The sequence below is a fragment of the Hemiscyllium ocellatum genome, chromosome 8, assembly GCF_020745735.1.
Source record: "Hemiscyllium ocellatum isolate sHemOce1 chromosome 8, sHemOce1.pat.X.cur, whole genome shotgun sequence".
NCBI lineage: Eukaryota > Metazoa > Chordata > Chondrichthyes > Orectolobiformes > Hemiscylliidae > Hemiscyllium > Hemiscyllium ocellatum.
The window spans coordinates 111,043,879-111,065,055 of NC_083408.1; the positions used below are offsets into that span (position 1 = coordinate 111,043,879).

The 21,177-nt window shown below is 40.7% G+C and overlaps 1 protein-coding gene across 1 annotated transcript in view; it reads right to left on the reverse strand.

Annotated features, from left to right (window-relative positions):
* rps6ka5 (ribosomal protein S6 kinase, polypeptide 5) overlaps positions 1-21,177 on the reverse strand; it is a 237,762-nt gene that overhangs the window by 110,998 nt on the left and 105,587 nt on the right. The window contains exon 3 of the mRNA XM_060829467.1: positions 7,980-8,198. Coding sequence (XP_060685450.1) covers positions 7,980-8,198 — 219 coding nt within the window. The remainder of the gene's footprint in view (positions 1-7,979; positions 8,199-21,177) is intronic.

Sequence of the window (21,177 nt, forward strand, 5' to 3'; positions counted from 1 at the left end):
TGCTCTCACAAAACGAAGAAGAATATCTCGATTTACTGGAAACAAAGATTATTTTCTAGAATTTACAGGATACAATTAAGCCATTTAGTGAAGCTGGCAATTATACTCCATGCATGCCTCCTCTTTAACTTACTTCATTTACATTATCTTATGCTGTCAGCATATCTCTACTTTTTCTTCTCTTACATGTATATAAGCAATTTGTTTCAAATACTCATGAAGGGCCACTTATTTGCTGACCTACATTACAAGGGGATTTGAATATAGAACCAAAGATGTCTTATTGCAATTGCACTGGGCCTTCATGAGACTACATCTTTTTCTTGTTCATTTATGGGTTGTGGGAGTCATTGGCTAGGTCTTTATTACTCATCCTTAGTTGCTCTCAGTAAGGTTGTGGTGAGCTTCCTTCTTGAACTGCTGTAATCCATTCGGTGTAAGTAGAGTTACAATGCTTTTATGGAATGAGATCCAAGATTTTGACCCAACAACACTGAAAGAGCAGCAATATATTTCCAAGTAAGTGGCTTGGAGGGAAAGTTGCCAGCAATGATATTCCCATGTGTCTGCTGTCTTTGTCTTTCTAGGTGGTAGTGATTGTGGGTTTGAAAGGTGCTCTTGAAGGAACCTTTGGGAATTTCTGCAGTGTATCTTGTAGATGGTAGACATTCCTGCTACTGAGCATCAGTGGTGAAGAGAGTGAAGTTTGAGAATGTTGAGCCATTCAAGTGGGTTCTTTGTCCTGGATGGTATCATATTTCTTGGAGTAATTTTGTTCTCCTTACCTAAGCAAAGATACACTTGTCATAGAGAGAATGCAGCAAAGGTTTATCACAGCGGTTCATGAAATGGTGGGATTGTCATATAAACAGGGATTGGTTCATCTAGGTCTGTGGTCACTGGAGTTCAGAAAAATGAGAGGAAATCTCATGGAGATATATAAATTATGACAGGGATGCATGGATTGGATTCAGGGATGACACTTCCTATTTGGGGAGAGGTCTAAAACTTAGAGTAACAATCTCAGAATATGGGAGACCATTTAGGACTGACATCAGGGTGGTGAACCTATGCAATTCGCTACCACATAAGGTGATGGAGGCTTAGACACTAAATATATTTAAGTAAGAAATAGATTTCTGTAGACTAAAGGCATTAAGGGGTATACAAACACAAAGTGAGCATGGAGTTGAATTTTCTACTCCAGTGATCATATTGGCTGGCAAAGCAGGCTTCATGAGACAAATAGAAACTGAAACCAGGAACTTCCCCACTGGGTCCTAAGCAAACTCCTACCACTAAAAAAAACGAAACATAAATTACCTGCTACACTGGGTCCTAAGTAGACCCTCTCCAAAAATATACTAAACTGGAATCTACCTGCTCCACTGTGTCCTAGGAAGGATCACTTAACTGGAAGCAGTCACACTCCACTCCAACAGACCCCCTGACCAATCAAATGTAAGAAACCTGCGTGGAAGGGAGGTTAAGTATACCAGCCTGCTAGTAAGACTACGTAATTTCAAGACTCCCTTCCTAGCTTAGTGGTCAGAAGCATGGCAGATGCAGTTTAATGTGGATAAATGTATGCTCATCCACTTTGGTGGCAAGAAGGCAGATTACTACCTAAATGGAATCAATTCAGGTAAAGGGGCAGTACAAAGAGATCTGGGTGTTCTTGTACACCAGTCAATGAAGGTAACCATGCAGGTACAGAAGGTAGTGAAGAAGGCTAAAAGCATGCTGACCTTCATAACAAGAGGGACTGAGTATAGAAGCAAAGGGACTGAGTATATCTGCAGCTATACAGGACTGTGGTGAGACCACACCTGGAGTATTGTGTGCAGTTCTGGTCGCCAAATTTGAGGAAAGACATTCTGGCTATTGAGGGAGTGCAGCGTAGGTTCACGAGGTCAATTTCTAGAATAGCGGGATTACCTTACACTGAAAGACTGGAGCGACTGGGCTTGTATACCCTTGAGTTTAGAAGACTGAGAGGGGATATGATTGAGACATATAAGATTATGAAAGGATTGGACACTCTGGAGGCAGGAAACATGTTTCCGCTGATGGGTGAGTGCCGAACCAGAGGACACAGCTTAAAAATACGGGGTAGACCATTTAGGACAGAGATGAGGAGAAACTTCTTCACCCAGAGAGTGGTAGCTGTGTGGAATGCTCTGCCCCAGAGGGCAGTGGAGGCCCAGTCTCTGGATTCATTTAAGAAAGAGCTGGATAGAGCTCTCAAGGATAGTGGAATCAAGGGTTATGGAGATAAGGCAGGAACAGGATACTGATTAAGGATGATCAGCCATGATCATATTGAATGGTGGTGCAGGCTCGAAGGGCAGAATGGCCTACTCCTGCACCTATTATCTATTGTCTTATTCCTAGCAAATGTACAATCTCTGGAGAACAAGATGGATGAACGCAGATCATGGCTCAGCTTCCAGCGTGAACTGCGGAACTCTACACACTCTGCTTCACAGAAACCTGGCTCAACCCATCCATTCCCAATTGCGCATTTCAGGTCAATGGTTTTTCTATCCATCGCATGGACAGTACAGCGTCCTCAGGTAAGACAAAGGGTGAAGGCATTTGCTTTCTAATCAGTAACTTGTGGTGCATGGACATTGCAACCCCTGGGCAGTCATTGCTCCCAAAACCTTGAATTTCTCACCATCAAATATGGCCCCTTTTATCTACCATGAGAATTTATTGCTCCTGTACTAACTGCTGTGTTCATACAACCACAAACAAAGGTTGAGGAAGCTCTGGATGTGTTGTACTCTACCACTCATGGATACAGGTCCAGTGCTGATCAGAGGAGGCAGAGGATCAACTCCGGTGTTGTCTGGAATCAGCTGTTGGGCCGTGTCCGCAGGTACCTTAGATGAGAATGCCACCACTGTCACAGACATTATCAGCAAGTATGTGAAGGACCTTATACCAAGGAAGTCAATCCGGGTGTCCCCCAACAGGAAACCCTGAATGAATCAGAACAGACAGAACCTGCTACAAACCAGGGATGAGGCCTTCAGATCAGGAGACCCACTCAAATATCAGGAATCCAAGTAAGACCTTCGCAGAGCCATTAAGACAGCAAAGGACCAATACCAATCCAAACTAGAGACCCAGACAGACTGCGACTCTGGCAAGGGCTGAATGACATCACAGGTTCTAAAAAGAGACAGTACAAAATAGCAGACGATGACACATCCTTCCCAGATTGTCTCAATGCCTTTTATGCTCACTTTGAGCAGAATATCGACAGAGAGGTAACACCTATTCTGACAAGTCCTGACTAACCTATTCCAACAATCATTGCCCGAGAGGTCAGATCAGTTTTCCTCTATGTGAATCCAAGGAAAGCGATGGGACCAGACAAAGTACCAAGCCGTGTACTCAGAGCATGCACAAAGGTCTCCTCAGACATCTTCAACCTCTCCCTGCAGCAGGCCACTGTCACTGCCTGTTTCAAGAGGCATTGGGGAGAAGATACAGAAGATACCTCTACCATCGGGGAGAGGATACAGAAGCCTGAACACACGCACCAGCTGGTTTCAAAACATTTTCTACCCTATTGTTGTTAAAATACTGAATGGCCTCACAGAATACTGAATGGACTCACAAACTCTTAACATTCGCCTGTATTTGTGTTTTGTTTTTGCCACTGTTAACGTATTATTTACTTATCTATGCCACTTAACTCTGTGATCTGCCTGTATTGCTCACAAGACAAAGCTTTTCACTGTGCCTCGGTACATGTGATAATAAATTTAATTCAATTCAGTTCAATTCAGGGAAAGAGAATGATTTACCAGGGCAACACCAGTTATTAAGTAACCTATGATGGAGTGACTTTGCAGGAAATTTCTAAGCTAGCTAGAACTTTGAAAGTGAAGAATTAGAATCCCTCAAAAAAAGAGACAACGTTTTGGTGAGATTTAGTGACCCACTGTGTCACCGGTGTCTGGAGTTTTGCTGAGAAATTCATGTTACTCCCCTCCGCCCCAGTTCTACTCTCTTCCAACGTCTTCTGTCGATGTGAAGATCTAAGTTTGAATACACATATGAACAGATTCAAGAACAGTTCCTTCTCCATTGTTATCAAACTTTTAAATCGACTTGTGAAATATTAATTCTGATCTTTCTCTGCACCTTCTTGTATCTGTAACACTGTACTCTCCACTCTGTTCTGTTACAGGTGCACTTTGTATGGTACAATCTGCCTGTATAACATGCAAAACAACACTTTTCACTATATCTCAGTACATGTGACAACAATAAATTAATGAATTCTACTATTTGATCTTCTTTATTCAGCAAAACCTTGCCTCGTAATCCATTCTTGCCTCATGTTAATTGTGGATGTTAGAGTATAAGTTGTATATATTGTACATTATGCTACAAAATTCAAACAGTACAACAAAGTTTAATTTGTCTGTTCAAAATTGTGGAACCTTGTGACTTAATTCTCTGGGATCACAAACAATAAGCAGAAATAGAGAGTGGAACCCATACTTGAATAAAAATTCCAAATACCTACAGAATCAGAATTCGTCAGACATGACTGATTAACCTAGAGGAGATCAGCACTGGATTCTTTAGAAGCACTGGGGAAATCTTGGGTGGAATTAATAAAAGGGAATAGTCAGTTAAGATGTTTAGGTTTGCAAAATAAGCGTTAAAAACATATAAATCAGAATTAGTTCTTTTGAAGTTTTAAGGTGAAATCTCTTTCAGTTGATAACTGGAAACTCGAATTTCCTTTCAAAAGTTACCAGTGTCTCTTGAGATCATAACTTCTACATCACAGATCTAAGAAGCGTTATTAGTAACTATCTTATATTAGAAACATCTAGCCTCAGAATCCTGCACAAACACTTTCTCCATATCTAACCAACCTTTTACTAATTGTTTATAAGGTTTAGGATGAGTTGAAGTTCTAAGAAAGATGTGCAAGCCTGAAAACTGATAAACAGATTGACTACAAGATTTCCATGTACGATTGCTTATCACCTCATTTAAGTATGCGTACAGGTATAGCTGATAGCAGCACTGGCTAAACATTTCAAAATAGCCATCACAAAGATATGGCAATAAGAAGGGAAAGACCAGAACCTGAAAATTCATAGTTAAAACACATTTTGAAAGAACCGGTAGCTAAGCAAAGGTAGAGGGGTCATTCTATTAATTAAGGATTATATTGGTACAATATGGAGAGATAACTTTAGTTCTGTGGATCAGGATGTAAAAGTTTGGGTAAAGATAAGAAAAAATAAAGGCAAATAAGTCAATTATGAGACTAATTCCTAACAGTAAATGTACTGGTTAGGTTCGGAAATAGGTCTATAGATAATGGAGCAGGAGAGAGGCAGATATTTAAGGAGATATTTCAGAATACTCAGAAAATATAAATTGCAATGAAAAAGATTCTAAAAGAGGGATTCATGTTTGTGGCTAATGATGGACATCAAAACTAGCATCAAACTGGAATATTAAGTCATATAATTCCATAAAGATAAAACACAAGAACAGCAAAGCATTAATAAAAGATTAATAAGGTAAAATTAGGTTATGAAAGAGGCCTATCTAGAAATATAAGAGGAAGAGTTTTATAGGTGTGAAAAGAGACAGTAAGTAAAGTGAGTGTTGGTCTTACAGAGATTGTTTGGGGAATTAATAACGGAAAATTGGGAAATGGCAAGTGAATTGAACAGATGTCGTATGCCTGTTTTCACTGTAGAGAACACAACTAACATTCCAAAAATAACTGAATCAACGTGTGAAAGGGAACAAGGAACTCAGAATAATTTACTCAGCATCTTTTCCCTCATAACTGGAATTGTTTTAATAAAATCTGACAAGTCCTCTAACCCTGATGAGCTTCATCCTAGGGCGTTAAAAGAAGTGGCCATATTGTTCCAAAATTTTCTTGATTCCAGAAAAGTCCATCAGATTGGAAGATAGTAAATGTGACTCCTGTGTTTAAGAAAGGCTGGAGATGAGGGGCACAAATCAGAGAAATATAAACAAGTTAGCCTAACATCTTTCATCAGGAAAATGCTAGACACCATTAGGTTAAACAAGATTACAAGAAGGCACTTAGAAATTTGAATGCAACAAATGTATACTTAACATGATTTTGAGAAAGGGAAATCATATTTGACTGGTTTATTACAGCTCTTTGAGGAAGTAAAAAGCAAAGGAGAAATAGTGCATGTACTGTATTTACAATTTCAGAGGCATTTGAGTATGTGTCACATTAAAAAGTTATTACACAAAACAAGAGCTCATGGAGTAAGAGATAACATACATTGAGACAGAATTGCTTGGATAATAGAAAACAGAACTTATATATAAATGATGAATTTCTGCCTGGTAGAATGTGATGAGTACTGAGCAATAAGAATCAGGGCTTCAGTTGGTTACATGTATGAAGTGACAAAAGGCATGATTCCTAAATTTGCTTGATAATACAAGATTAGGTAGGAAAGTAAGTTGTGAAAAGGGCATAGGAAATCTGCAAAGTGCTACAAGTTAAGTGAGTGAGTAAGTATTTGGTAGGCGAAGTATGTGAGTAAATGCAAACTTGTCCACTTTGGCAAAAAGAATAGAAAACCAATATTCATTTAAGTACAGACAATCTTCACAACTCAGTCACAAAGTAACCTTGGTGCCCTTGTATATGAATATACTGTTGCCTTACTAATCAATGGCTGCAACTGAATGTTTGCCTTTCCAAGGAGAATGGAACATAAAAGTAAAGAAACTTCACTATAGTTGTATAAAATTTTTGGGGATGCCACATTTGGAGTACCATGTATAATCTTTAAGGAAGGATGCAAATGTAAATAAATTTCAGAAAAAAAATCACTTAACTGATACTTGGGATGGGAAGGAGGTTAACTTATGAAACTTCGGACTCTTTCTCAGAGATGATTGGAGGCAGGTTTATTGAGTTTTTTTAAGGCAGTGGTAGGCAGATTCTTGATTAACAAGGGAGTCAAAGGATACTGGAGCTTAGGGAAACGTGGAATTGAGGCCACAATAATATCAAACATGATCGTATGAAATGGCAGAGCAGGCTGAAGGCCTTAATGGTCTGCTTCTAATTCATAACTTCATAAAATGACAGTGTACTTTAACTGGCAATTAAAAAAATCAATATTAACATCAAGTTAAATCAAATGCCAGAAAACAATGTCATGGAGAAGGAAAAACTGCTATTATCACATTCGTGGCATAAGAAAGTAAATGTATGTACAGTCACTATATAAGTAGATCCCGTTTTTAAAAAAAATGTCACCTACAATATGAATTATCATGATAAACTAACCTCTGCACTCTGGCGTGTCACTGTTTCACAAGGAAAGTAAATGCAGTCAGACTTTGTAAGATTGCGCTATTTTTGGAGGTCATGTGACTAGAATAGCAATAGCATTAAAACTAGATCATGGTGTACTGTGATCCTGAAAGATAAATTCAGTCAGTCAATCATTCATTAAGTGAGTTTATACAGCAAATAATAAAGCCACGCAGGCCAGGAAATTTCAGTATTGGCCTGTAATCAGTGTTCAGTTGGAGGAATACAGACAAGACCATTTGCCTCATTTTTGTATTTGGCCCCACTTCAATGAGGATGTGAGAAATGGGCAGAGTTCCCACTGCTGACATCCACATAACCACCTCTTCTGGAAATGTGGATGTTGGGTGAGATCACAAACTGGGTGATTTAATTGTTTGCAAACATTTACTAAAGACTCCTCTCAAGTAACAATCAACTAGATGAGATACCAGTGACATTAGTAAAATCACATTTTTTTTATCCAATACATTTTCATTTAGTGGGCTTCGCTGGCAAGCCCAGAATTTATTAACCATCTCCATGATCCATAATTAAGAAAACACCATCAAGAGAAGAACATGACGAAAACTGGCAAGTTTAAAAAAGTAAAATCTATTTGTGATGTTACCTAAAATAAGATGGAGTTTTGTATCTGTCTGAAAAGCATAATGTAATGTGACAAGGAAAGGTGATTGTCGAATGTGTTCCAATACTTGACGCTCTGTCCTGGTGTGCTCTGCAGTCTTTGCTTTTTGAACTATTGTTGCCTTCTTCAGCACCTTCATGGCAAAAAGCTTTCCGGTATCGTGACCACTGATTTTCCTCACAAGAAATACTTTTCCATAAGCTAGAAACAGAAGAAAAGGCAAAGAGATAAAGAACATACACCAAATTAGCACTTGGAATGAAATACTGTTCATAGAGTCATACAGCATGGAAACAGAGCCTTCAGTCCAACTACTCCATGCATACCACATTTCCAAACTAAATTAGTCCCACCTGCTTGTATGTGACCCATATCCCTCCAAACCCTTCCTATTCATGCACTTATTCAAATATTTTTTAACATTGTAGCTGTACCTGCATCCATCCTCTGGCAGTTCATTCCATACACTAACCACTCTCCATGTAAAAACGATGCCCCTCACAACCTTCTTAAACCTTTCTCCTCTCAGCTTAAAAATATGCCCCTTTTTGAACTCCCTCAGCTTAGGGAAAAGATTTTTACTGTTCACCTTATCTATACCTCTCATTCTTCTAAATCCCTCAACCTCCAATGCTCCAGTGAAAAAGGTCCCAGCCTATCCGGCTTATTTTTATAACTCAAACCTTTCATTCCTGGCTAAATCCTGATGAATCTTTTCTGAACCCTCCCCTGTTTAATAATATCTTTCCTGTAACAAGGCAACCAGAACTGCATTCAGTACTCCAGAAGAGGCCTCCTGTACAACCTCAACATGACATCTCAACTCCGATACTCAAAAGTACACATGGATCTCATCTTCTCCTCGCCCACCTCATTGTAAGTAACCACAAAGACAATCAGTTACATCTTTTTCTAGTTCTGTTGAAAGATGTTAAGTTTGAAGGGAAGTAAGTCATTCAGCCTTTCAAGCACTGATCAACTTGATCATTGGCATGAAACGTTAACTCTGTTTCATTCTCCACAGATCTATTGAATATTTCCATCATTTATTGCTATTGTTTATATTTCGAACAACTGCAGTATTTTGCTTTTATTTTACTGTTGTATGAAACTGTCTTAAATGCAATCCGTTAGTTTAATCTCCAAACTATTTTTATCAATCTAATTAGTCCGGTCTGTATGAAATTTAAAGCTTGGCACATTTATTGCATTTCCTTTATCAGTTCCTCCTCTTTCTTGATTTCTACTTTGCCCAAAGCTATAGTTACGGTTAATGACCAAGAAACTACTCCCACCAGTGTTCTCAGCCCCTCTTATTTCACATATCTGCAGTGACTGGAATGAAGTCAGCCAGGTGGATATCAGCCAGGTGAACAACCAGTTCCCTGGTTGGGGCTATTAATCTGGTACAATCAAGGAGCCCTGGCTGACATATATAAACAGGATTTTCAGGGGTTCCATTCACCCTAGGAGCCAGCTGGGTCAGTGTCATGTACTATGCACATTCAAAAAGAAGGTGACTTGTGATGGGATACTAGCCTTCATGTAGTTAGCTCAATATTCATTGATACAGATTCTATTTCCTGATTTCCAAGCCATGCTTATTCTGCACTACTGCCTGCATTAGCACATCATTTTTAAAATCAGGGTTACCAACCCACAATTATTTTGCAACTGTGGCATTAGATCAAATATACTTATCTCTATTTGTGACATTAATTTATCAACCTTAGGAACACTCTGTATGATTAAACAATGCACTTTCAAACTTTTTGGTAAGTTCCCTAATTTAATTGTTCATCTAAACTCTGTCTTTTTCTGGGCAAAAGTGAGGACTGCAGATGCTAGAAATCAGAGTCTAGATTAGAGTGGTGCTGAAAAAGCACAGCAGGTCAGGTAGCTTCCGAGGAACAGGAAAATCGACATTGCGGGCAAAAGCCCTTCATCAGGACTGTTCTGATGAAGGGCTTTTGCCCGAAATGTCGATTTTCCTGTTCCTCGGATGCTGGCTGACCTGCTGTGATTTTCCAGCACCACTCTAATCTAGACTCTGTCTTTTTCTGGCACTCTCCACTCATCTTTACCAAATTGTGAAACTGATTCAAATATTTGACATCTCTTCAGATGTAATAAATTTCTTCCACCTTTAGTTTCAAAGCAATTTATTCAACATTATGGAAGGCAGGTTCCAAAACAGTTTAAATGTAACCTATCCCAATAGGATAGGTCACTCATTCCCCAGTACTGATGCCAGTATTCCACGGCCCTAAACATTCATCTCCCAAATCACTAGGGACAGCATACTATAGTAAAGGAACCAAAACAGAATTCAGACATGTGCGTTTCAAGATAACAAGATGAGACTGTACACTGCCCCACCTATCCCCGTGACCCTGAATTTCTCCTGGATAATTTGCCTACCCTGCACATTCCTGGAAACTATATGCAATTTAGCATGGTCGATTCACCGAAATCTATATATGTTTGGACTTTGAGAGGAAACTGGAGCACCTGGAGAAAGCCCACACAGACACAGGGAGAATGTGCAAACTCCAAAGTCACTGAAGGGTGGAATCAAACCTGGGTCTCTGCCACTGGAAAGCAGCAGTGCTCACCACTAAGCCATCATGCTACCCCCAAAAAAGCTCTCTACTTCTATTCTACTTTAGAATAAGACAGATGAGCAAAGAGCATGGATTGATATATGGAATTAAGATATTACTGCTATCACAGAGATGTGGTTTAGGTAGGGCAGAACTGGAAACTCAATGTTACAGGGTATAGAATCTTCAGGCAAGACAGGTATGGTATTACTAATTAAATAGTCAGTTACTGCAGTAAGGTGGGATGGTATCTTGAAAGGATCTTCAAATGAGGTTAGGAATAGAGCTGGTAGAGCTTAGGAATAAAAAAGTGGCAATTGCTTTGTTAGTCGTGTATTATAGACCCCCAAATAGTCAGTGGGCGAAAGAGAAGCAGGTCTATAGACAATTCACTGAGGTGTGTAAAAACAATACAAATAGGGAGTGACAATGCTGCTCCTTTAACAAGGTCATGCCGCCCTTGGTTTTTTTTCAGAGAGGTTGTAAAAGCAGTGATTCTGACAAGTCTGGGTTTAACTGCTTGAGAATGCTATTAAGCTTTGAAAATACACTTGTACAATGAAATGGAGAGTGACCAGTTCTCCCAGCTCAGCTTTCTCCTACTTTCCTCTGGCTTGGCTTGGTTTGGTTTGGTTTTAGCAGTCTGGCTGTTCACTGAAATCAGTCAGTTGTGAAGCTGCTGGACCCAAAGAAGCAGATCCATGCTGAAACACCCTCTCTCTGACAACTCTGCTTTAAGATCCTCTGTTTGATTTTACCTTTTTTGTCAAGGGCATTTATGAGGATTATAGACAATAGGCAATAGGTGCAGAAGTAGGCCATTTCAGGCCAGCACCACCATTCATTATGATCATGGCTGATCATCTACAATCAGTATCCTGTTCTTGCCTTATTCCCATAACCCTTGATTCCACTATCCTTAAGAGCTCTATCCAACTCTTTCTCGAAAGTATCCAGAGACTTGGCCTCCACAGCCTTCTGGGGGACAGCATTCCATACACCCACCACTCTCTGGGTGAAGAAGTATCTTCTCAACTCTGTTCTAAATGGCCTACCCACTTATTGTTAAACTGTGTCCTCTGGTTCGGGACTCACCCATCAGCTGAAACATGCTTCCTGTGTCCAGAGTGTCCAATCCTTTAATAATCTTATATGTCTCAATCAGATCCCCTCTCATCCTTCTAAACTCAAGTGTATGTATGTCCAGTCGCTCCAATCTTCCAACATATGATAGTCCCACCATTCTGGGAATTGACCTCGTGAACCTATGCTACACTCCCTCAATAGCCAAAATGTGCTTTCTCAAATTTGGAGACCAAAATTGCACACAATACTCCAGGTATGGTCTCACCAGGGCCCTGTACAGCTGCAGAAGGACCCCTTCACTCCTATACTCAATTCCTCTTGTTTGAAGGCCAGCATGCTATTAGTTTTCTTCACTGCCTGCTGTACCTGCATGCTTGCTTTCATTGACTGATGTACAAGAACACCTAGATCTCATTGCACTTCCCCTTTACCTAACTTGACTGCATTTAGGTTGTTGCAAGTGTTTAGAACAGCATCATTAAGTTGGGATAATCTGCAGGGTTTTTGGATATTTATGTTATTCTATATTCTGTTCTCTATTGTTTGTGTTTCATTCGGTAATCTTGCAAAATAAATTCTGTTTTGTTTAAAACTAAGTGGTTGGGCCAACTGCATTATTCCTGGAACATCTATTGCACACCTGCTTAAAACAACTAGCAAAGTTAGGGTCTGCGCTACTTTCTTGAAGGGGGAGCACTTTCGTGACAGCAACAATGACTTAAATTTGTTACTTAAAAGATGGTAGGCAAAGAACAATTTTGGGATGGTGGAAGGTTGATTTTATTAAAATAAGGCAGGATTTGGCCAAAGTATTTCGGGAACAGCTAATTGTAGGAAAATCTACAACAGAGCGGGGGGTGGGGGGGGGGGGGGGGGGGAGGAGGAGGAAGGAAGGGTGGGGTATTCAAAAAGGAAATGGGAAGAGTGCAGGCCAAACATCACTCCTTTAGGGTGAAATGTATCAGCAGCAAGCCCAGAGAACCTTGGATATCTAGGAATATTCAGGGCTTCATAAGGAAAAAGGCTTTTAGCAGGTATGAAGGGTGTAAAACAATGGAGGGCCTATAGTGGGGTATAGATGAGCAAGGGGTAACCTAAGAAAGCAATTAGGAGAGCAAAGAAGGGACATGAAATAGCATTGGTGGAAATATATTAAGGGGAAAAGGGTAACCTGTGAAAGAGTAGGGACCAGTGGGACCAAGAGGGCACTCTGCACTTGGAGCCGGAGGACATTGGCAGTGTTAAACAAGAACTTCAGTCTTCACTTTGGAGAAGGAGGAAGTAGGTATAGAATTTGGGAAGAGGGACTGACAGGTTCTTGGGCAGTTTTGACATCAGGAGTGAGGAGGTATTAGAAGTTTTGGCATGCTTAAACGTGGACAATTCCCCAGGTGTGGATGAGTTGTATCTTGCTGCTGTGGAAGATCAGAGAGGAAATGCCAATTTTTAATTCCTCTCTCACCATACGGGAGATATGAGAGGACTGGAGGACAGCTTATATGGTTCCACTTTTCAAAAAAGGTGGTAGAGATAATCCACAGATCAGTGAGTTTCACATCAATGATAGCAAAACTATTGGAGAAAATTCTAAAGGGAACAATTAGTCTCCACTCAGACAGGCAAGATTTAATCAAGGATGGTCAGCATGGCTTTGTCAGAGAGAAGTCATGACTAACAAATTTAATAGAATTTTTTAAGGAAGTGATCAGATGTGTGCATTAGGAAACTGCAGTTGACATAGTTTATAGGGATTTCAACAAAGCCTTTAATATGGTCCACATAGGCTGATAAAGAAAATAAGAGCACATGAGATCCAGGGTAACTTGGCCAGGTGTATCTAACATTAGCTTGCTGGAAGGAAACAAAGAGCAGTGGTGGAAAGCTGTTTATATGACAGGAGGCTGGTGCTGTGTGGCATACCCCTGGTAACAGTACTCGGTCCATTATTGCTTACAATATATCTTAATGACAAAGATGAGATTATAAGGGGACTGATAAATAAGCTTATGGAATACTTAAAGATTGGCTGAGTTGTTAATAGTGAAGGTCTTAGGTTACACAAAGACATAAACTGTTCAGATGGAATTTAATGCTGGTCAGATGGGCAGATCAGTGGCAGATGGAATTTAACGTGGAAAAATATGTGGCGATGCATTTTAGAAAAAGTAACAAGATATGGGAGCATCCAATGAATCGCAGGACACTACAAAAGTCTGAGGATCAGAGATCTTGGGGTACTTGTCCACAGATCCCTGAAGGCATCAGATCAGGTTAATAGGGTAGTTAAGTCAACATACAGGATACTTGCCTATATTAGTCATGGCATAAACTACAAGGGAGGTTAGTTTGGACCTGTACAAAACTTTGGTTAGACCACGCCTGAAGTGTTTTGTGCAGTTCTGGTTGCCTCACGACTGCAAGGAGATGACTGCAAAGGAGATTCACCAGGACACTGTATGCGTTGGAACACTTTAGCTATGAAGAGACGCTGGATAAACTTGGGTTGTTTTCTTTAGAGCAGAGAAGGCACCAGATTGAGGTATGTAAGTATGAGGGGTATGTACAAGGTTGATAGGAAGCAGATGTTCCCTTTCGTTGAAGGGTCAATAACAAAGGGATATAGGTTAAAGGTGAAGGGCAGAATGTTTAGATGGAATTTGAGGAATGATTTTGCTCCCTGAGGATGGTGAAATACACTGTCTGGGAGAGGACTAATGGCAAGAAAACTCAACCTTTATAAAGTACATTGGTGAGCATTTGAAATGTCACAACATTCAAGGCTATGGGCCAAGTACTGGAAAGTGGGATTGATTTAGGTAGGTCAGTGCAGAATTGATGGTCTGAAGAACATCTGCTGTGCTGTATGATTATATCTGTTTAGACCATACTCTGCCAATTTTACATGAAATTCAGTGGTGAAGTCTCTGTGTACATACTGGTTGCTATGTTTCCGACAGTAAAATTGTAACAACATTGTAAATGTACTCAACTGGATATAAAGTGCTTAGGAACAACTTGAGGTTTTGGAGGATACTCTATGAATGCAAGTCTTATTTTACAGTTATTAGAAACATGCTTAATTCTGATACTTGGTCGGCAGCAGAGCCTTTGGGACTTTTGATCACTGCAGCAAGAAACTTATCTATTTCCAATATTATAATAACCTCTGCTGCCAACACATTTCTTTTTGTTTTGACCACTACTTCCTTCAGTCACCTCTTGTACCATGAAGGTCAATGGCACATTTTCTTGTTGTACTTCTTCTGATACAGGTAGCAAGTTCCTTGTGATTTCTTAAGGTTCAGACGTCTCTGTTGCTGCATCCTGGGTTCCACAACTGCCTGAGTGGCCCCTCTTGCTCCTCACCAAATCCAAACTAGTACCAAACATAAGGATTGAGAGTGGTTCTTGCATCAAAGTGTTCTGATAACTTTCCCCTAGCAGATACATCATGATGTCTGGAGTTCAGCATCTAACTGAACAACTCTGTACAGAAGATCCTCAAGATACAGAGCCAATACCTAAACACTCCAGTTACAACACATCACCTGCAATGTCAACTCTAACTTCTAAATATATAATTGGTAATTTATAATCAAGTCTCTGCAACTGACCTCCAGGTACAAAGAAGAACAGCATGTTTAACTCTATAGCCAACTGTTAATTAGCAGAAAAAAACAGATAATGTGTTTGGTCTAACTTAGAACAGAGATAGAGAACTCACCCAAAGAACTTTTGACATTGTACTAAAAACATGAATTTATGTTTCTGCTGTGAAAGTGCTTTGCTGAGAAGGGTAAACAACAGCTGTGAATTGAGGAAGCTACAAGACTTAGGAATGTTGATTGTTTAACAGCTTCATGCTGAGCCAAGTCTGAAAAAAGGATCGTGGCTTCAACACCCAAAACAAAGTGAAATTTTAAAAAAGCTGAATTCTGAAATAGTGAAGCAGCAACAAAAACTATAACTTGTCTTCACATAGCACCTCAACATATTCAAACATCCTAAAATGTTGCACAGGCACATCACTAAATTCTCTGTACAGCAAAAATGCTTTAGTGTTTGGGGGGGGGGGGGGCGTGATGAAGGGTTGGTCTTTGTCTTCCCTATGGTCAATGTGGGAGTGGGAGGCATCACTTACTCAGGCAGTAAGTTCCTAAGAGGTACAAACAATGACCGTAGATGCTGGAAACCAGATTCTGGATCAGTGGTGCTGGGAGAGCACAGCAGTTCAGGCAGCATCCAACGAGCAGCGAAATCGATGTTTCGGGTAATTCTACCCAGAATAAGTATGTAGCAAAGGGCTAGTGAATTATTTTTCCCTGCCACTGCAAATTGACGTCAAGTGGGCTAGTCAAGTTAAATGGCCTAATCCCCACTGGCATTAACCCCTTAAGATGGCTGAAGGGGTCATTGAAGTCGACACATTAACTGCTTACTCTCTTCAGATGCTGCCAGACTTACTGAGTGTTTCCAGAAATATCTGTTTTTGTAACATAAACACTTGCCAGGTTCTGACTATAAAATAAGCTGGGGCTTTTCTCCCTGGAGCATTGGAGGCTGAGGAGTGACCTTATAGTGGTTTATAAAGTCATGAGGGACCTGGAAAGGGTGAATAGCCAAGGTCTTTTTCCTAGAGTGGGGGAGTCCAAAATTAGAGGACAGATGTTTAAGGTGAGAGGGCAAAGATTAAAAAAAGACCTAAAGGGGTAACTTGTTCATATAGAGGGTAGTCACGTATGAATGAACTGCCAGACAATGTGGTGGAGGCTGTTATAATTACAACATTTAAACAGCATCTGCATGGGTTTATGAATAGGAAGGATTTAGAGGGATATGGGCCAAATGCTAGCAAATGGGACAAGTTTAGTTTGGGATGTCTGGTAACCCCAACGAGCGGTGTTGTATGCCTCTATGAAATGTTGAGTGTTGATGGTGCTTTTTACTCATCCAGGCCAGTATGTGTATTCCAGTACAGTTGACCTATGCTTACAGATAGTAGACAAATTTTGGGGAATCGAAAGGTAATTAACTCACCAAAGAATTCCTAGCCAATGAACTGCCCTTGTGTCTCATTCAGTTCAATTTCTGATTAATGGCAACACCAGGATTTTGATAACATTAGGGACTAGACCAAATCTACTCAAAATATATTAAGAATATAGCTTAGACCCCAAGTTTTCCTTATTCTTAAAGGCAAGTGTAAAGCATTGTATTCCAGGTGCAATTTGAAGCAAAACACCCTTTTTTCTTTCACTATAGTTAAAATACAAACACGATAGAGAAGATTCGGAATAACTTCTTGGAAAATTTAAGATTAATAGATGATTTAACTACTAAACAATAACTATTCCAATATAGTAACATCCCATAAACACATACATGGCAAAGACGAATTTAGTAAAATAGATTGTCTCACATGCAATGCTCCAGTCCAGGAGTAAATAACATCAAGAGAAAACTTTGAGAGTGTGTGTGAGAGAGAGAAAGAGAAAGAGAGAGAGAACTCAAACATTTTGCTGTAGCAGGGAGAGAAGTATAGCAGCTTCCATACCCCAACAGCTACTGAAAGTTAAACTAAAACCTTGGTTCTATGGGAGCTTGAACCCACCCTTCGTGCTGTTTCCATTGTTCCAACATTAACTAAAAACCCCAAGGCCTCACAGGCTATTTACATTATTGGCCTGGAACAGACTGCTCATCACCTCTGATTCTATTTCTCTTCATAAAAAAAACCAGGACAAAATACCCCTCCTAAAGCCATTGTATTGTCACAATTGTGGGTGATTCAGTGATGGTAATGCCACTGAACATCAAGGGGAGGTAATTAGATTCTCTCGTGTTAGAGGTGGTTGTTTCTGGCATTTATCACCTGAATGTTCCTTTCCTCTTGAGTCCATGCCTGAGAGTTGACTAGGCCTTGCTGGTAGATACCTAGACCTGATCATTTTACACCCCTTAGTTTTCTCTTCCCGAAAACATTTGTTTTTGTACTATATGCTATGTACTTGATTTATACTATTTTTTCTTTGGCTGAAGGGTGCCCTTTCCTCCTGGAAAGCCCAGGAGTCTAAAAAAGTGCACAAGTAAAATGGAAATTAGGAAAGCATGAAAGAATGTTAGTCGTCAAAGAAAATGCAAGTTTTTTTATGAATATACACAAACAGCAAGATGATAATTTATTACAGACCAAAAAGGGATCCTGTGTTTGGAGGTTCAAGAAATGCTTCTTAATGAATTCTTCGTGCCTGTCTTCACAGAGAAGGGGACAATACAGACATCATAGATAAGGAAGAGTGTACCATATGGAATGTAATAAATATAGCTTGGGGGGGGGGGGGAAATAGTATTAGTAGTTTTAGTGTCTTTGAAAGTAGTTAAACTTTCAAATCTAGAACAAGCTTAAGGCTTCTGAGAGAAGAAATGAAAGGAAAAGAAGATGCTCTGGCTACATTTTCCAATCCTCTCCTATAGGATATATCCTTGGGTATAGTGTTGGAGTCAGAAGACTGCCACCATTACAGAGTTTTTTTGAAATGAGGGAGGAAAGGATAGATCAAGTAATTACAGATTTGGCAGCCTAACCTCAGTGGTAGACAAATTACTCTAAAGAATTCTAAGGGACAGTATAAGTTGCCAGTCAGAAAGGCACAAATCAATCAAGTGCAGTCAGCATGAATATATTAAGAACTGGTTTGTGTCTGATGAACTGGAGTGAATTTTTTGAGGTGGCAACGAAGAGGTTCAATGAATGTACAGCCTTTGAAGAAGTTAACATGGATTTTCATGAGCCTCGTAACAAGGTCCCACATGACACTGCATGGAAAAGTGAAAACCATTAAACCCAAGGGAAAATGGCACATTGAATCTAAATTTAGCCCAGTGGAAGGTAAGGATAATGGTTGGAGGTGTTGATGTGACTGGAAAGCTGCTTCTAATGGGATCATACTAGGCTCAGTTTCAGGTTATTTGCATCTTGGTGTAATCAAAGATTTAGATCTAACTGCAGGGGACCTGATTCAGAAGTTTAAAAAAAATTGCTAGTATAGCTTTTCTTAAGGAAAACAAAGCTGTAGACTGTAGGCAAATATAAACGGATGGTCATGTGGTTCAAACTGGCAAACCGAATTCAGTTTGGAGAAATATGAGGTAATTTTTTTCAGGGAAACAAGTAATACAAAGAAGTACAAAATGAGTGACTGCAACGGGGAAGCACAAAAGCAAATGCAAGAACAAAAACACATTATAATGTCCACAAATCTCTGAATGTAGCAAGACAGGTGGACAGACAAAGGCACAGAATGAAAAAGTTAATGGTGGAACAGTGCAAAACAGTTGATAGGCCTCATTCAGAGTAATGCTTACTATTTTTATAAAAAGTGAATTATTCATTAAATTAAAACAAAGAACTATGGATGCTGGATTATTGAAATAAAAACAGAATGTGTTAGGGAAACTCATCAGGGCTGTGGAGAGAAAAACTGAGTTAATGATACAAGTCCAATGACTCATCGTCAGAACTGAAAGCAATTGGGAAATGGCAATATTCATGCTGAAAATTAGGGAGATGGAGAGGGGTGAGTAGAATAGATGGAAATGGAGAGAGGTTGGGGGGGGGGGGCGAAACAAAGAAAGGAGAAGCAAAGTAAGCGATTGCTGATGATATACTGGGAGAAAGATAAATGCTGAAGGAGTGCTAATGGAAAGTTATCAGTGTGAGAAATGGGGTGGCTGTGCTGGAGCAATCCATACAGAACAGGACCCGGTGCGTGGGAGTGAGTAACAAACATGAAGAAAGGTGGTCACACTCAAATTGTTAAACATGATGTTGAGTCCTGACTGTTTTAAGGTACCTAGGCAGAAAATGAAGTGGTGGAGGACTGCAGTAGCTCTGAGATGTAAATTTTGGCTTGGGAACATGGTGGTATATAAAAGTGGAAGGTCAGGATTTTAACCAACGTGGGATGAAACATCTGAAAACAAACCCACCAGCTCAGTGAGCAAATTGACAACCTGGTCAAGATCAATTTTTTTGGACGGTGCAGAGGTGTTCCACAAAGTGGTAACCCAATCTGCATTATTCTATTGCTAGATGGGGGAGAACCAGTACATGTCGTGTATTTGGATTTTCAGAAGGCTTTTGATACATACCCTCATAATAAGTCGGTGTGCAAAGTTAAAAAACAGAGTTAATATACTGCAAGGATTGAGGATTAGTTGACAGGTGGGAAACGTAGAAGAAAATAAATGGGTCTTTTTCCATATGGCAGGTGGTGACTAGCTGAATGCTACAATGGTCAGTGCTTGGACCACAGCTATTCACTATATGTAAATAGATGACCTGATGGAAATGTTGTCTTTGGACGTCTCAAAGATGTTTTTCACCTTCCATAGGATGTTGCCATCGTTGGCTAGGTCAACATTTATTGACTCTTAACCACAGGTCTCAGCAATCACTTTGAGAGGTAAAAACAATGACTGCAGATGATGGAAACCAGATTCTGGATCAGTGGTGCTGGAAGAGCACAGCAGTTCAGGCAGCATCCAAGGAGCAGTGAAATCGACGTTTCGGGCAAAAGCCCTTCATCAGCCTCCACAATTCCTCATGCATCACACGTGACATCACTTCCGTCGCTCACATCATCGCTGATGCCACACGCTCAGTGACTTCCGCCACCCCTACTGCCGTGGTCACCACCACCTCCGCCCCCACCAGCGCCACTCACCTGCATTCTACTGACATGCCCCCCCACAGACCTCACTGTCACTATCCCCACCCCCCAGAACCCCGGGGGGAACACTACCCCTGCTCATGACTCCATCCCCATTCGCTCACCACCATCACACCCACTCCAGTTACAGGTTCCGCCCCCACTCCCAGCTCCACACTCACACCAGATCCCAGCTCCCAGCCCTGCCAAGTTTACACCAACCCCCAGATCTCCCCCTCACTGAGGACGAACTATCAGTCCTCAGCAAAGGACTCACCTTCATCCCCCTCCGCCCACACATCAATGAATTTAATACACACCATGACGTCGAACAATTCTTCTGTCGCCTCCGCCTCCGAGCTTACTTTCACAATCAGGATTCTCGGCCACCTTCCAAGGACCCCTTCGCCCACCTCCAACACACTGCATCCAACTGGACACCCCATGCTGGCCTATTACCTGCCCTCGACCAGGTCCTGTCCAACTGCCGCCGGGACATTAACCGCCTCAATCTGTCTACCCCCCTCCCCCACTCCAACCTCGCACCCTCACAACGCGCAGCCATCAATCCCTCTGCTCTAATCCCAACCTCACCATCAAGCCACCGTTGAAGCCAAACGCCAACTCGAGGACACCTCTTCCTACTGCCCCCTCGACCATGACCCCATCTCCCATCACCAAACCATCATCTCCCAGACCATACAGAACCTCATCACCTCAGGACATCACCTACCCACAGATTCCAACCTCATAGTCCGGGAACCCCGCACTGCCCAGTTC